The sequence below is a fragment of the Rana temporaria genome, chromosome 5 (assembly GCF_905171775.1).
Source record: "Rana temporaria chromosome 5, aRanTem1.1, whole genome shotgun sequence".
In the NCBI taxonomy this organism is placed as follows: domain Eukaryota; kingdom Metazoa; phylum Chordata; class Amphibia; order Anura; family Ranidae; genus Rana; species Rana temporaria.
In genome coordinates this window covers 495,801-513,564 of record NC_053493.1, presented here as the reverse complement: position 1 = coordinate 513,564, position 17,764 = coordinate 495,801, and the positions used below count along the sequence as shown (strand labels likewise).

Here is a 17,764-nt window from a genome sequence, read left to right as displayed (position 1 = left end):
CAGATGTGATATGTAGAAGATCCCCCCCCCCCAGTACAGATGTGATATGTAGAAGATCCCCCCCCCCTGTACAGATGTGATATGTAGAAGATCCCCCCCCCCCAGTACAGATGTGATATGTAGAAGACCCCCCCCCCAGTACAGATGTGATATGTAGAAGATCCCCCCCCCCTACAGATGTGATATGTAGAAGACCCCCCCCCCCCCAGTACAGATGTGATATGTAGAAGATCCCCCCCCCCAGTACAGATGTGATATGTAGAAGATCCCCCCCCCTACAGATGTGATATGTAGAAGATCCCCCCCCCCCAGTACAGATGTGATATGTAGAAGATCCCCCCCCCCAGTACAGATGTGATATGTAGAAGATCCCCCCCCCCCAGTACAGATGTGATATGTAGAAGACCCCCCCCCCCAGTACAGATGTGATATGTAGAAGATCCCCCCCCCAGTACAGATGTGATATGTAGAAGATCCCCCCCCCCCAGTACAGATGTGATATGTAGAAGACCCCCCCCCCCCCAGTACAGATGTGATATGTAGAAGATCCCCCCCCCCAGTACAGATGTGATATGTAGAAGATCCCCCCCCCCAGTACAGATGTGATATGTAGAAGATCCCCCCCCCCAGTACAGATGTGATATGTAGAAGATCCCCCCCCCAGTACAGATGTGATATGTAGAAGATCCCCCCCCAGTACAGATGTGATATGTAGAAGACCCCCCCCCCCAGTACAGATGTGATATGTAGAAGATCCCCCCCCCCACAGTACAGATGTGATATGTAGAAGATCCCCCCCCCCCAGTACAGATGTGATATGTAGAAGATCCCCCCCCAGTACAGATGTGATATGTAGAAGATCCCCCCCCCAGTACAGATGTGATATGTAGAAGAACCCCCCCCCCCAGTACAGATGTGATATGTAGAAGATCCCCCCCCCCAGTACAGATGTGATATGTAGAAGACCCCCCCCCCCAGTACAGATGTGATATGTAGAAGATCCCCCCCCCAGTACAGATGTGATATGTAGAAGATCCCCCCCCCCAGTACAGATGTGATATGTAGAAGATCCCCCCCCCCCCAGTACAGATGTGATATGTAGAAGATCCCCCCCCCCCCACAGTACAGATGTGATATGTAGAAGATCCCCCCCCCCAGTACAGATGTGATATGTAGAAGATCCCCCCCCAGTACAGATGTGATTTGTAGAAGATCCCCCCCCCCAGTACAGATGTGATATGTAGAAGATCCCCCCCCCCCCACAGTACAGATGTGATATGTAGAAGATCCCCCCCCCCCAGTACAGATGTGATATGTAGAAGACCCCCCCCCCCAGTACAGATGTGATATGTAGAAGATCCCCCCCCCAGTACAGATGTGATATGTAGAAGATCCCCCCCCCCCCAGTACAGATGTGATATGTAGAAGATCCCCCCCCCCAGTACAGATGTGATATGTAGAAGACCCCCCCCCCCCAGTACAGATGTGATATGTAGAAGATCCCCCCCCCCAGTACAGATGTGATATGTAGAAGATCCCCCCCCCCCCCACAGTACAGATGTGATATGTAGAAGACCCCCCCCCCCCAGTACAGATGTGATATGTAGAAGACCCCCCCCCCCCAGTACAGATGTGATATGTAGAAGATCCCCCCCCCCCACAGTACAGATGTGATATGTAGAAGATCCCCCCCCCCCAACAGTACAGATGTGATATGTAGAAGATCCCCCCCCCCAGTACAGATGTGATATGTAGAAGATCCCCCCCCCCCAGTACAGATGTGATATGTAGAAGACCCCCCCCCCCACAGTACAGATGTGATATGTAGAAGATCCCCCCCCCCCAGTACAGATGTGATATGTAGAAGACCCCCCCCCCCCACAGTACAGATGTGATATGTATTCCAGTCATGTATTGAATATTCAGCGTTTGGGGGATATGAAGATTTTGTAGGAAATAATAGGATTTTTGTACTCACCGTAAAATCCATTTCTCTTTCGTTCATAGACGGACACAGCCTTCATTGACCTTAGGGTTATGCTTCTTCCTACCAGGAGATTTAGGCAGAATTCTACAGCACTTAAGGTGTTAAAACCTTTCCTTCATGCCGCTCCTCCCAGGGGGCGTGGCTCCCCCAGGCATAACCCACGTCCCCTGCTCCAGCAGCCTCAGTCCGTAACAAGCAGTACAAACCAAGGAGGGGTGGGTGCTGTGTCCGTCTATGAACTCAGAGAAATGGATTTTACGGTGAGTACAAAAATCCTTTTTTCTCTTTCGTTCATGGACGGACACAGCCTTCATTGACCTTAGGGACGTCCCCAAGCAGTGTCAAAAAATTCGAGGGGTAGGAAAAATAACACAGCAAAAAAAGGATTTTTGTACTCACCGTAAAATCCATTTCTCTGAGTTCATAGACGGACACAGCCCTCATTGACCTTAGGTGTATGTTAACCTGAGGTGTGCTCTGATGTGCTGGCTGTGATGTGTCTTCACCTCATGGAAGATTCACAGCGTTTCACAGCACTAAAACTGTAACAGCACTAAAACTGGTAGAAGAGACCAGAGGCTCTGCTGAGTCATCTCAGGGAAGAATCACAGCGTTACCAAGGAGATATCCAAGATGGCCACCATCTGAGGTAAAAATTACCTCATAGAACACAGCAGCACTGGCTGTGCTTTGTCTGTCACCTCAGGGAAGAATCACAGCGTTACCAAGGAGATTTCCAAGATGGCCACCATCTGAGGTAAAAATTACCTCATAGAACACAGCAGCACTGGCTGTGCTTTGTCTGTCACCTCAGGGAAGAATCACAGCGTTACCAAGGAGATTTCCAAGATGGCCACCATCTGAGGTAAAAATTACCTCATAGAACACAGCAGCACTGGCTGTGCTTTGTCTGTCACCTCAGGGAAGAATCACAGCGTTACCAAGGAGATTTCCAAGATGGCCGCTGTCTGAGGTAAAAATCAACTCGTAGAACACAGCAGCACCCCCCAGAGTAACATACACCTAAGGTCAATGAAGGCTGTGTCCGTCTATGAATGAAAGAGAAAACAGGTTACACCCCAAACAAAAACCGGAGTCACTCAGCGGAGGAACTCCAACCGTAAACTGCCGCCTGTAACACCCTGCGGCCGAAGGAGGCATCAGAAGATGCACTCACATCCACCTTATAAAACTTTGAAAAAGCGTGGACCGACGACCAGGTCGCAGCCTTACACACCTGTAACACAGAGGCTTGGTGTCGGAAAAAGCCCAAGAGGCCCCGATCGCCCTGGTCGAATGCGCCGTGACCCGAAAGGGGGGCGCCCGCCCCTTCAGGGCATAGGCCTGAAGCACAATCCGTCGGATTCACCTGGAAATGGTGGCCGACGAGACTGCCAGGCCCTTACTGGGACCGGACACCGACACGAACAGCGAGTCCGACTTCCGGAACGGAAACTCGAAGGGCCCGAACCACGTCCAGAGAATGTAAAATGGCTTCCTTCGGGTTCTTCGGCTGAGGACATAATGATGGAACAACAATGTCCTCGTTAATGTGAAAAGCCGAAACGACCTTCGGAAGAAAAGAAGGCCGCGGGCGCAGCACCACCTTATCCTGATGGATGAACAAGTAGGGGGCCTTGCAGGACAAGGCCGCCAGTTCAGACACTCGTCTGATAGAGGTAATGGCCACCAGAAAAACCACCTTCCGCGACAGAGTCAGCAAAGGGATCTCCCGAATGTCCTCAAAGGGGGCACGCTGAAGCGCCGAGAGGACCAAATTCAAGTCCCAAGAAGGCAGCGGAGGGCGCACCGGGGGGGCCACATGCCGGACCCCCTGCACAAACGTGCGAACCAAAGAGTGTGCCGCCAAGGGACGCTGAAAGTAAACAGCCAGAGCAGAAATCTGACTCGTGATCGTACTCAAGGCAAGAGCCTGGTCCACTCCCCGCTGTAGGAACAGCAGGATCCGGGACACCACGTAAGTACGGGGGTGCCACTTCATCTCCTCACACATAGAGATGTAGGCTTTCCATGTACGATGGTAAATCTTCCGAGAAGTGCACTTCCGTGGACGCAGCATGGTAGAGATCACCGGGCCCTACAGGCCCCGGTCCTTCAGCACCTGGTTCTCAACAGCCACGCCGTTAACAACTTGCTTACTGGGCACATAAACCCCCTTCGTTCCCAGGTGAAATTTCAGCTTCCGGCACTGCGTCGCTTTAACTGACAATTGCGCGGTCGTGCGACGTGGCTCCCAAACAAAATTGGCGTCCTTTTTTCCCCACAAATAGAGCTTTCTTTTGGTGGTATTTGATCACCTCTGCGGTTTTTATTTTTTGCGCTATAAACAAAAAAAGAGCGACAATTTAAAAAAAATATATATATTTTTTTACTTGTTGCTATAATAAATATCCCAATTTTTTTTTTTAAAAAAACTCTTTTTTTTCTCAGTTAAGGCCGATACGTATTTTTTGACGTATTTTTGTAAAAAAAAAAAAATAAATCGCAATAAGCGACTGGTTTGCGCAAAAGTTATAGCGCCTACAAAATGGGGAACAGAATTATTATTTTTTTTATTATTTTTTTTTTTACTAGTAATGGCGGCGATCAGCGATTTTTATTGCGACTGCGACATTATGGCGGACACATCGGACACTTTTGACACAAATTTGGCGCCATTCACACTTATACAGCGATCAGTGCTATAAAAATGCACTAATTACTGTATAAATGTGACTGGCAGGGAAAGGGTTAACACTAGGGGGTGAGGAAGGGGTTAACTGTGTATCCTGGGTGTGTTCTAACTGTGTGGGGGGAGGGGGGTGACTGGGGGAGGTGACCGATGCTGTGTCTCTATCCTCTGACAGCACGTGGAGCTCTGTGTTTACACCCCATCATTACACACAGAGCTCCACGTCCCTGCTGTGTTCCCGCCGATCGCGTGTACCCGGCGGACATCGCGGCCGCCAGGTACACGCATTGGGTCTTCGGCGATGCGCCGGGACAGTTTTTACCCGCCGCGTGCCACCCAGTGGCGCGGGTAATGCACATAAAAGGCTGTGTTTAAACGGCCACTTGGCACTTGAGAGCCGCGCTGCGGACGTATTTTGTCTATAGCGCGGATCTCAAGTGGTTAAAGCCAGTGACCGTAAAGCAGGATGGAAGATCGGGCCCTGAGACAGGAGATCTTCCCTCAGAGGCAGACGCCAGACGTACCAGGTCCGCGTTCCAAGAGCGACGCGGCCAGTCTGGGGCGATCAGAATTGTGTGACATGAGCCCCAGAAAAAAAAAAACCCTCACAGCCGTCACCCAAAAGGGAAGAAGGGAGAGTGGAAAGCAGGGCGGACCCTCAGTCGACCTCCCAAGGGAAACATTCCAGCCAGACCACTTACCTGAGTAAGGGGCCACTACTTACCCGTCCTGCGACTACCCGGCTGGAGGTATCCCAGACAGAAACAACGTCCGCGAACGGCATGGCTGTCGGCCAGACACATTGGCCCAGATTCAGGTACATTTGCGCGATATTTGCGGGGGAGCAGGGCAACGATTTTGCCCTGCGCCCCCGCAAATATTTTGCGCTGCCCTCGATTCACGGAGCAGTAGCTCCGTAAATTGCGAGGGCGCGCCGGCAAAATTGCCCGGCGTAAGCGCGCGCAATGTAAATGGCGGGAATCATTTAAATTAGGCGCGCTCCCGCGCCGAGCGTACAGCGCATGCTCCGTCGGGAAACTTTCCCGACTTGCATTGTGGAAAATGACGTCGCAAGGACGTCATTTGCTTCAAAGTGAGCGTGAATGGCGTCCAGCGCCATTCACGAATCACTTACGCAAACGACGTGAAATTCAAATTTCAAGTCACGGGAGCGGCGGCTATACTTTAGCATTGGCTGCCCCTACTATTAGAAGGGGCAGCCTTGCGCTAAAGTTGCCGTACGGAAACTCCGTACCTGGCTTGCGCGGGGCCCGCGCAAGTTTGTGAATCAGTTGGTAGTATGCAATTTGCATACTACACGCTGATCACAATGGGAGCGCCCCCTAGCGGCACACGCAAGAATGCAGCCTAAAATCTGCGTGGCATAAGAGCCTTATTCCGCACAGATTTTAGGCTGCAGTCGGTGTAACGAGGTTCCTGAATCAGGAGCACTCGTTACATTGGAGCAAGTAAGCAATTGCGCCGTGTAACTTATGGTTACACGGGCGCAATTGCTTCTTGAATCTGGGCCACTGTGACAAAGCCATAGAGACCGGTCATATGTGTGCCCTAGAACCGAAGTTCCCCGGCTGCCCCTGGAGCAATGGGGCCTGTCGTGGACGTCCCAAAGCTGAGCTAAGGGCCGGCACACGCTCGAAGGCCGAACATGGGGGGACTACAAGAGTCGAGGACCCAGCCTGTCAACCAGTCGGCTGTTGATAGAAGAATCGCAGGATTCAAAAATGCAGGAACACAATAAATAAAAGCGAGAAAAATCGCAATAAAAACACTCCAGAGTCCAGGACTCCAGAGAGAGCCTGACTCTCCTGTCGTTAGGCAGAAAACAAACTGAGGCTGCTGGAGCAGGGGACGTGGGTTATGCCTGGGGGAGCCACGCCCCCTGGGAGGAGCGGCATGAAGGAAAGGTTTTAACACCTTAAGTGCTGTAGAATTCTGCCTAAATCTCCTGGTAGGAAGAAGCATAACCCTAAGGTCAATGAAGGCTGTGTCCGTCTATGAACGAAAGAGAAATCTGCTCTGTGGCAATAGGAGGAGCCTGTGTGGCATCTATAAATAACCCCTCCCCCTCTCTCCATAGCGGGTGCTGACGGCGGATTACTGCGAGGGCTGTAAAGTCAGCAGTGTGGACGGGATCAGAAAGCAAGGCCTGGAGCTGAAAGATGTGAGTGTGACCCCCCCCCCCCCCGACTACTACTAAGGAGTCCCCCGTCCCCCCCAACTCAGAACACACCATGTGAGGAAAGGAGTCTCCTATTCTCCAGCTGTGGAAAGGCTTCTTTGCTGTAAAAGCTGTGAAGAGGAGAAGTAGCCCCCCCCCCCCACAAGTTACAATCAGGAGTTCCCTGCAGTGATGTGGTGGGGGAGGGTCTCACTGACACGGCTCGCTCCGATTCTCAGGCCTGTGGATTGGGAAAGACACGGCTCGCTCCGATTCTCAGGCCTGTGGATTGGGAAAGACACGGCTCGCTCCGATTCTCAGGCCTGTGGATTGGGAAAGACACGACTCGCTCCGATTCTCAGGCCTGTGGATTGGGAAAGGCACGGCTCGCTCCGATTCTCAGGCCTGTGGATTGGGAAAGACACGGCTCGCTCCGATTCTCAGGCCTGTGGATTGGGAAAGACACGGCTCGCTCCGATTCTCAGGCCTGTGGATTGGGAAAGACACGGCTCGCTCCGATTCTCAGGCCTGTGGATTGGGAAAGGCACGGCTCGCTCCGATTCTCAGGCTTGTGGATTGGGAGAGACACGGCTCGCTCCGATTCTCAGGCCTGTGGATTGGGAAAGACACGGCTCGCTCCGATTCTCAGGCCTGTGGATTGGGAAAGGCACGGCTCGCTCCGATTCTCAGGCCTGTGGATTGGGAAGGACACCGCTCGCTCCGATTCTCAGGCCTGTGGATTGGGAGAGACACGGCTCGCTCCGATTCTCAGGCCTGTGTATTGGGAAAGGCACGGCTCGGTCCGATTCTCAGGCCTGTGGATTGGGAAAGGCACGGCTTGCTCCGATTCTCAGGCCTGTGGATTGGGAAAGGCACGGCTCGGTCCGATTCTCAGGCCTGTGGATTGGGAAAGACACGGCTCGCTCCGATTCTCAGGCCTGTGGATTGGGAAAGACACGGCTCGCTCCGATTCTCAGGCCTGTGGATTGGGAAAGACACGGCTCGCTCCGATTCTCAGGCCTGTGGATTGGGAAAGGCACGGCTCTCTCCGATTCTCAGGCCTGTGGATTGGGAAAGGCACGGCTCGCTCCGATTCTCAGGCCTGTGGATTGGGAAAGGCACGGCTCGCTCCGATTCTCAGGCCTGTGGATTGGGAAAGGCACGGCTCGCTCCGATTCTCAGGCCTGTGGATATGGGAAAGGCACGGCTCGCTCCGATTCTCAGGCCTGTGGATTGGGAAAGACACGGCTCGCTCCGATTCTCAGGCCTGTGGATTGGGAAAGGCACGGCTCGTCCGATTCTCAGGCCTGTGGATTGGGAAAGGCACGGCTCGCTCTGATTCTCATGCCTGTGGATATGGGAAAGGCACGGCTCGCTCCGATTCTCAGGCCTGTGGATTGGGAAAGACACGGCTCGCTCCGATTCTCAGGCCTGTGGATTGGGAAAGGCACGGCTCGTCCGATTCTCAGGCCTGTGGATTGGGAAAGGCACGGCTCGCTCTGATTCTCATGCCTGTGGATTGGGAAAGGCACGGCTCGCTCCGATTCTCAGGTCTGTGGATTGGGAAAGGCACGGCTCGTCCGATTCTCAGGCCTGTGGATTGGGAAAGACACGGCTCGCTCCGATTCTCAGGCCTGTGGATTGGGAAAGGCACGGCTCGCTCCGATTCTCAGGTCTGTGGATTGGGAAAGGCACGGCTCGCTCCGATTCTCAGGCCTGTGGATATGGGAAAGGCACGGCTCGCTCCGATTCTCAGGCCTGTGGATTGGGAAAGACACGGCTCGCTCCGATTCTCAGGCCTGTGGATTGGGAAAGACACGGCTCGCTCCGATTCTCAGGCCTGTGGATTGGGAAAGACACGGCTCGCTCCGATTCTCAGGCCTGTGGATTGGGAAAGACACGGCTCGCTCCGATTCTCAGGCCTGTGGATTGGGAAAGACACGGCTCGCTCCGATTCTCAGGCCTGTGGATTGGGAAAGGCACGGCTCGCTCCGATTCTCAGGCTTGTGGATTGGAAGAGACACGGCTCGGTCCGATTCTCAGGCCTGTGGATTGGGAAAGACACGGCTCGCTCCGATTCTCAGGCCTGTGGATTGGGAAAGACACGGCTCGCTCCGATTCTCAGGCCTGTGGATTGGGAAAGACATGGCTCGCTCCGATTCTCAGGCCTGTGGATTGGGAAAGACACGGCTCGCTCCGATTCTCAGGCCTGTGGATTGGGAAAGACACGGCTCGTCCGATTCTCAGGCCTGTGGATTGGGAAAGACACGGCTCGCTCCGATTCTCAGGCCTGTGGATTGGGAAAGACACGGCTCGCTCCGATTCTCATGCCTGTGGATTGGGAAAGACACGGCTCGCTACGATTCTCAGGTCTGTGGATTGGGAAAGACATGGCTCGGTCCGATTCTCAGGCCTGTGGATTGGGAAAGGCACGGCTCGCTCCGATTCTTATGCCTGTGGATTGGGAAAGACACGGCTCGCTCCGATTCTCAGGCCTGTGGATTGGGAAAGACACGGCTCGCTCCGATTCTCAGGCCTGTGGATTGGGAAAGACACGGCTCGCTCCGATTCTCATGCCTGTGGATTGGGAAAGGCACGGCTCGCTCCGATTCTCAGGCCTGTGGATTGGGAAAGACACGGCTCGCTCCGATTCTCAGGCCTGTGGATTGGGAAAGGCACGACTCGCTCCGATTCTCAGGCCTGTGGATTGGGGAAGACACGGCTCGCTCCGATTCTCAGGCCTGTGGATTGGGAAAGACACGGCTCGGTCCGATTCCCATGCCTGTGGATTGGGAAAGGCACGGCTCGCTCCGATTCTCAGGCCTGTGGATTGGGAAAGACACGGCTCGCTCCGATTCTCAGGCCTGTGGATTGGGAAAGACACGGCTCGCTCCGATTCTCATGCCTGTGGATTGGGAAAGGCACGGCTCGCTCCGATTCTCAGGCCTGTGGATTGGGAAAGGCACGGCTCGCTCCGATTCTCAGGCCTGTGGATTGGGAAAGACACGGCTCGCTCCGATTCTCAGGTCTGTGGATTGGGAAAGACACGGCTCGCTCCGATTCTCAGGCCTGTGGATTGGGAAAGGCACGGCTCGCTCCGATTCTCAGGCCTGTGGATTGGGAAAGGCACGGCTCGCTCCGATTCTCAGGCCTGTGGATTGGGAAAGACACGGCTCGCTCCGATTCTCATGCCTGTGGATTGGGAAAGGCACGGCTCGCTCCGATTCTCATGCCTGTGGATTGGGAAAGGCACGGCTCGCTCCGATTCTCAGGCCTGTGGATTGGGAAAGACACGGCTCGCTCCGATTCTCAGGCCTGTGGATTGGGAAAGACACGGCTCGCTCCGATTCTCAGGCCTGTGGATTGGGAAAGGCACGGCTCTCTCCGATTCTCAGGCCTGTGGATTGGGAAAGACACGGCTCGGTCCGATTCTCAGGCCTGTGGATTGGGAAAGACACGGCTCGCTCCGATTCTCATGCCTGTGGATTGGGAAAGGCACGACTCGCTCCGATTCTCAGGCCTGTGGATTGGGAAAGACACGGCTCGCTGCGATTCTCAGGCCTGTGGATTGGGAAAGGCACGTCTCGCTCCGATTCTCAGGTCTGTGGATTGGGAAAGACACGGCTCGCTCCGATTCTCAGGCCTGTGGATTGGGAAAGACACGGCTCGCTCCGATTCTCAGGCCTGTGGATTGGGAAAGACACGGCTCGCTCCGATTCTCAGGCCTGTGGATTGGGAAAGACACGGCTCGCTCCGATTCTCAGGCCTGTGGATTGGGAAAGACACGGCTCGCTCCGATTCGCAGGCCTGTGGATTGGGAAAGACACGGCTCGCTCCGATTCTGGCTTGCTCCGATTCTCAGGCCTGTGGATTGGGAAAGACACGGCTCGCTCCGATTCTGGCTCGCTCCGATTCTCAGGCCTGTGGATTGGGAAAGGCACGGCTCGCTCCGATTCTCATGCCTGTGGATTGGGAAAGGCACGGCTCGCTCCGATTCTCAGGCGTGTGGATTGGGAAAGGCACGGCTCGCTCCGATTCTTAGGCCTGTGGATTGGGAAAGACACGGCTCGCTCCGATTCTCAGGCCTGTGGATTGGGAAAGGCACGGCTCGTCCGATTCTCAGGCCTGTGGATTGGGAAAGGCACGGCTCGCTCCGATTCTCAGGTCTGTGGATTGGGGGGGGCACGGCTCGCTCCGATTCTCAGGCCTGTGGATTGGGAAAGACACGGCTCGCTCCGATTCTCAGGCCTGTGGATTGGGAAAGGCACGGCTCGCTCCGATTCTCAGGCCTGTGGATTGGGAAAGGCACGGCTCGCTCCGATTCTCAGGCCTGTGGATTGGGAAAGACACGGCTCACTCTGATTCTCAGGCCTGTGGATTGGGAAAGGCACGGCTCGCTCCGATTCTCATGCCTGTGGATTGGGAAAGGCACGGCTCGCTCCGATTCTTGGGCCTGTGGATTGGGAAAGGCACGACTCGCTCCGATTCTCAGGCCTGTGGATTGGGAAAGGCACGACTCGCTCCGATTCTCAGGCCTGTGGATTGGGAAAGACACGGCTCGCTCCGATTCTCAGGCCTGTGGATTGGGAAAGACACGGCTCGCTCCGATTCTCAGGCCTGTGGATTGGGAAAGGCACGGCTCACTCCGATTCTGATTCTGAGTGTCGTGGATATGGGAAAGGTTGGCTCACTGTCCTTCGCTGTTTCTTGCAGGTGGCGGAGAAGGTGATAAAGGTCTTTGCTGAGCAAATTTTCTTCACGGGATTCATCCACGCCGACCCCCACCCCGGAAACGGTAATGTGACACAGTATACTGACAGGAGGGTCACGAGAGTCTGGCGTGAGATTTCCCATCTGTACTCTGCATGCCAGAAATTGGACCACAGGAGGCACAGATATTCCTGCAAGTGCCGGGCCAGAGCCGCATTCATAGAGATGATGGGAACTTGCTTCAGATAACATGACCGTCGTGTCCCCCATATCATTTACAGTGACCCACCTGGGCAGATGGTGACCCCCCAACTGTCTTTTGTCTCCGCAGTTCTGGTGAATGTAGGGACAGATGGGAAGGCGCGGCTGGTTCTCCTGGACCACGGACTGTATGAGTTCCTGAGTCAGCGGTAACGTGGTGTGCTTGTGTCACTTCCTTTGTGTCTGACATTGTGTACAGGGGGGTGCGTGTCACTTCCTGTTTTATATGCACAGTGTATAGCGTGTAGTGAGGTGCCTGTCACTTCTTGTGTGTTGTGTGTAGTGAGGTGTCACTTCCTGTGTATTCTGAATAGTTTACAGTGTGGGGTACGTGTCACTTCCTGTGTGTAGTGTGTAGTATGGTGTGTGTCACTTCCTGTGTGTTCTGTGTAGTATGGTGTGTGTCACTTCCTGTGTGTAGTGTGGTGTGTCACTTCCTGGGTGTTCTGCATAGTTTACAGTGTGGGGTACGTGTCACTTCCTGTGTGTAGTGTGATGTTTCGTCACTTCCTGTGTGTAGTGTGATGTTTCGTCACTTCCTGTGTGTAGTGTGATGTTTCGTCACTTCCTGTGTGTAGTGTGGTGTTTCGTCACTTCCTGTGTGTAGTGTGGTGTTTCGTCACTTCCTGTGTGTAGTGTGGTGTTTCGTCACTTCCTGTGTGTAGTGGGGTACGTGTCACTTCTGTGTGTAGTGGGGTACGTGTCACTTCCTGTGTGTGGTGTTTCATCACTTCCTGGGCCATATTCTCATAGAAGTTACGATGGAGTATCTCAGGATACTCCATCGTATCTCCCTTTTTTGGCCAGTGTATCTATGCTCCTGATTCTCAGAATCATTTTCGCATAGATACACTTAAGATCCGCCATCTGTAAGTCACTTACACTGGCGGATCTTAAATGTAATGACGCCGGCCGCCGCTAGATGGCATTTACATGAAGGACTCATTTGCGTATGCAAATGATCCTTCTACGCCGATTCCCGAACGAGTTTGCGTCGCGTAACCGTCGCTAACGTCGTTTGCGTAAGCGGAAACTTACTCCTGCTATATGAGGATTACATTTCCGCCAGTCCCACGTAGGCCATGTTACGGATGGCGTCGGGTCCGCGTCGTGTTTTTTCGTCGGGTACGTCGTTTCCGTAAGTCGTTCTTGAATACGACTTTACGTCAATGGCGCACACGTCGGCGTCATTGACGTTTTCCGCCGAGAACTGGAGCATGCGCACTGGGCTTTTTGAAGCCCGGCGCATGCGCAGTTCATTAGAATCGGGGGCGCGCTTAATTTGAATACAAGCCGCCCCCTTGGAGATCCGCCAGGCTACGCCGGGGCATTTACACTCCGCCGTCCCAACTTACGGAGCAAGTGTTTGGGGAATACAACACTTGCTCCTGTAAGTTGGGACAGCGGAGTGTAAGTGCCTTAAGCGCAGCCCGCGGATTTTTAGAGAGAATATGGGCCCCTGTGTGTAGTGGGATACGTCTCACTTCCTGTGTGTTGTATGGTACATGTCACTTCCTGTGTGTAGTGGGGTACGTGTCACTTCCTGTGTGTTGTATGGTACATGTCACTTCCTGTGTGTAGTGGGGTACGTGTCACTTCCTGTGTATTCTGAATAATTTACAGTGTGGGGGTACATGTTACTTCCTGTGTGTTCTGTGTAGTATGGTGTGTGTCTTCCTGTGTGTAGTGAGGTGTGTCACTTGCTGTGCGGGTTTGGGTTTGATTTGAAGAAAATGTGGCAACCCTAGGTGCGTGTCACTTCCTGTGTCTTCTGCACAGTGTACAGTGTGGTGTTTTGTCACTTCCAATCCCTGGCTTTGTCAATCAGGGTGGGAATATTGTGGCTCAGTGTCTCCAGCTTCCATCGAGTGTATGATAGATTACTTTTGTGATGTGCAGTGACCGGTACTCTTTGTTGCAGGGATCGAACGTCGCTGTGTAAACTCTGGAGGTCCATTGTTCTGAGGAATCATCCGGCTATGGCGGAGCACTCGGCAGAGCTCGGGGTGAAAGGTTTGTGCCAATTTGCGCTCAAGTGATTCCTGTGCCTGCCCGTTGGGAGCCCTTGCCTTGTGTCTGCCCATTGGGAGCCCTTCCCTTGTGTCTGCCCATGGGGAGCCCTTCCCTTGTGTCTGCCCATGGGGAGCCCTTCCCTTGTGTCTGCCCATTGGGAGCCCTTCCCTTGTGTCTGCCCATGGGGAGCCCTTCCCTTGTGTCTGCCCATGGGGAGCCCTTCCCTTGTGTCTGCCCATGGGGAGCCCTTCCCTTGTGTCTGCCCATGGGGAGCCCTTCCCTTGTGTCTGCCCATGGGGAGCCCTTCCCTTGTGTCTGCCCATGGGGAGCCCTTCCCTTGTGTCTGCCCATGGGGAGCCCTTCCCTTGTGTCTGCCCATGGGGTGCCCTTCCCTTGTGTCTGCCCATGGGGTGCCCTTCCCTTGTGTCTGCCCATTGGGAGCCCTTCCCTTGTGTCTGCCCATTGGGTGCCCTTCCCTTGTGTCTGCCCATTGGGGAGCCCTTCCCTTGTGTCTGCCCATTGGGGAGCCCTTCCCTTGTGTCTGCCCATTGGGGAGCCCCTCCCTTGTGTCTGCCCATGGGGAGCCCCTCCCTTGTGTCTGCCCATGGGGAGCCCTTCCCTTGTGTCTGCCCATGGGGAGCCCTTCCCTTGTGTCTGCCCATGGGGAGCCCTTCCCTTGTGTCTGCCCATGGGGAGCCCTTCCCTTGTGTCTGCCCATGGGGAGCCCTTCCCTTGTGTCTGCCCATGGGGAGCCCTTCCCTTGTGTCTGCCCATGGGGAGCCCTTCCCTTGTGTCTGCCCATGGGGAGCCCTTCCCTTGTGTCTGCCCATGGGGAGCCCTTCCCTTGTGTCTGCCCATGGGGAGCCCTTCCCTTGTGTCTGCCCATGGGGAGCCCTTCCCTTGTGTCTGCCCATGGGGAGCCCTTCCCTTGTGTCTGCCCATGGGGAGCCCTTCCCTTGTGTCTGCCCATGGGGAGCCCTTCCCTTGTGTCTGCCCATGGGGAGCCCTTCCCTTGTGTCTGCCCACGGGGAGCCCTTCCCTTGTGTCTGCCCACGGGGAGCCCTTCCCTTGTGTCTACTAATACTGATGCTTCTCTCCAGATTACTTCCTGTTCTGTGAGATTCTGCTGCAGCGCCCCCTGTCCCTCACCGGAACGCTGAGCAGCGCCCTGACACGGGAGGAGACCCAGTACATGCAGGACATGGCCAAGGAGCATTTTGATGACATCATGAGAGTCCTCCGAGCGCTGCCACGCCCCATGCTGCTGGTATTTCGGAATCTTAATACGGTGCGGGCCCTAAATATTGGACTGGGGGCCCCAGCAGATCGATATCTACTCATGGCCCGCAGGTCAGTGTCCATTTGTGGCTACAAGTCTCCCACAATGCTCGGCTCAGACATTGTTCTCTCATTCGTTTGACTTGATGGTCTTCCCTTCCTTCTGTAGATTGTAAGCTCTTCTGGTCACAGTGCTTTGCTCTTCCTCCAGTGGAGGAGCGTGTTCTGTACATTGGTGGTTTCTTTGATCCCCCTCCTTGTCTCTCGTTTTCAGCGCGGTGCGAGCGTGGAGGCGTCTGGCAAAGCAGAATTCCTCGGGGATCACACGCTGGGTGTCCGTGATGTGGGAACATTTGAAGTTTGAGGCATCTCTCAGGTAAGCCGCTACAACTGGGTCTAGCTGGAGTTTTCTTGACTTTGGTGCCCCTAGATCAGCCGCCATGTGACCTAGACAATGACCTTTCACCCTTTTGGTAGAGTATGATGTACAATCAATGTGTTCTGACAGATCTCGGTTCTCTCGTTCTTCTTCAGGTTGGACAGCTTCATGCAGCGTTTCACCTTCTTCATCATCCGTCTTTTCATCCGCTTCAACTTCCTCGCTGATAACGAGCAGATTCGGCAGTTCCTTCAGTCATAGATGGTGCTACAGGGACCTCCCGCCACAGAATCGGCTACTGAACCTCCAGCCGGATATCTGGACTGGGTGCAGAGGCTGGATACCACATTTTGCCAAAGCTGCCACCAATGCCAATTAAACCCGTTTTGCCAATGTCTTTCGAGACGCCGGACAAAGCCAAATCCAGAACTTCCAGAACCTCGTCCGAGGACAATGTGTACATCGAGAACTTTAGAACGAAAGGCAAATGATGGACCTTACTTTGTAATGGCATGTAGCTCCAGCTGGGGGCAGACATTGGAGGGATGGGATGCTGGGAGCACCAGGACAGTGATGGAGGGTAAAGTCACATGTAAATATCTGGTCCTTCGAGAACTTTTCAGGTCTGCAGATCCCTCCAATAATAAGAGAGCTCCATGTTTTGAGTAGATCAGAGTCTCTTGTTGAGTTTTATGCAGAGATGGCCAGACACCAGCTTGGTCGGGCACCACGGGGCTCATAGTGGCATGGTGGGGCTTGTTCTCTATGACTCGGGTATTGCATAGCTTGTTCCCTCTGGCTCGGTTAGGCACAATGGAGCTTGTTCTCTCTGGCCCACTTGGGCGCCCCCAGGGCTCATTCTCTTTGACTCAGTCAGGCATGACAGACTTTTTTTTCTCCAGCCCGGCATAATGGAGCTTGTCCTCTCTGACCTAGCTGGGCACCCTAAGGGCTCCTTCTCTCTGGCTCAGCTCAGTATGGTGGATACTGTTTGTTTTCTCTCTGGCCCATTTGGGCGCCCCAGGGCTCATTCTTTGTAGCTCAGTTGGGCACTCCAGGGCTCCTTCTCTCTGACTCAGCCCAACATGGTGGACACTGTTTTCTCATTGGCCCAATTGGGCACCCCCAGGGCTCATTCTTTGTAGCTCAGTTGGGCACTCCAGGGCTCCTCTCTGTCTCAGCCCAGCATGGTGGACACTGTTTTCTCTCTGGCCCAATTGGGCGCCCCAGGGCTCATTCTTTGTAGCTCAGTTGGGCACTCCAGGGCTCCTTCTCTCTGGCTCAGCCCAGCATGGTGGACACTGTTTTCTCGTTGTCCCAATTGGGCACACTTTCTTTAGCTCAGTTGGGCACTCCAGGGCTCATTCTCGGTCAAGTATGGTGGATAGTGTTTTCTCTCTGGCCCATTTGGGTGCCCCCAGGGCTTGATCTCTTTGGCTCAGCCTGGCATGGTGGAGCTTGTTCTCTCCTGACCTAGTTGGGCTCCTTCTCAGTCAAGCATGGTGGATACTGCTTTCTCTCTGGCCCATTTTTGCACCCCAGGGCTCGATCTCTTTGGCTCGGCTTGTTTTTTGTGGCCTAGCTGGGCAGCCTAAGGGCTCCTCTTCTCCGGCTCAGTCAAGCATGGTGGAGACTGTTTTCTCTCAGGCCCAATTGGGTGCCCCAGGGGCTCATTCTCTGTGGCCCAGCCGGACACCCGGGGGCTCGTTCTCTGTGGCCCAGCCGGGACACCCCCGGGGCTCATTCTCTGTGGCCCAGCCGGGACACCCCCGGGGCTCATTCTCTGTGGCCCAGCCGGGACACCCCCGGGGCTCATTCTCTGTGGCCCAGCCGGGACACCCCCGGGGCTCATTCTCTGTGGCCCAGCCGGGACACCCCCGGGGCTCATTCTCTGTGGCCCAGCCGGGACACCCCCGGGGCTCATTCTCTGTGGCCCAGCCGGGACACCCCCGGGGCTCATTCTCTGTGGCCCAGCCGGGACACCCCCGGGGCTCATTCTCTGTGGCCCAGCCGGGACACCCCCGGGGCTCATTCCCTGTGGCCCAGCCGGGACACCCCCGGGGCTCATTCTCTGTGGCCCAGCCGGGACACCCCCGGGGCTCATTCTCTGTGGCCCAGCCGGGACACCCCCGGGGCTCATTCTCTGTGGCCCAGCCGGGACACCCCCAGGGCTCATTCTCTGTGGCCCAGCCGGACACCCCAGGGCTCATTCAGGCATGACAGACTTTTTCTCCAGCCTGGCATGGTGGAGCTTGCTCCCTCTGA

General features: G+C 54.7%; 1 protein-coding gene across 1 annotated transcript in view; it reads left to right on the top strand.

Annotated features, from left to right (window-relative positions):
• The window catches only part of ADCK5 (aarF domain containing kinase 5), a gene marked incomplete at its 5' end in the record, with an annotated part of 40,186 nt that extends 23,031 nt beyond the window's left edge, over positions 1 to 17,155 (top strand). The window contains 7 exon segments of the mRNA XM_040352067.1: positions 6,778 to 6,861; positions 11,572 to 11,653; positions 11,900 to 11,978; positions 13,751 to 13,842; positions 14,943 to 15,192; positions 15,395 to 15,496; positions 15,655 to 17,155. Coding sequence (XP_040208001.1) covers positions 6,778 to 6,861; positions 11,572 to 11,653; positions 11,900 to 11,978; positions 13,751 to 13,842; positions 14,943 to 15,192; positions 15,395 to 15,496; positions 15,655 to 15,760 — 795 coding nt within the window.
• Between the last annotated feature and the right edge of the window lie 609 nt (positions 17,156 to 17,764).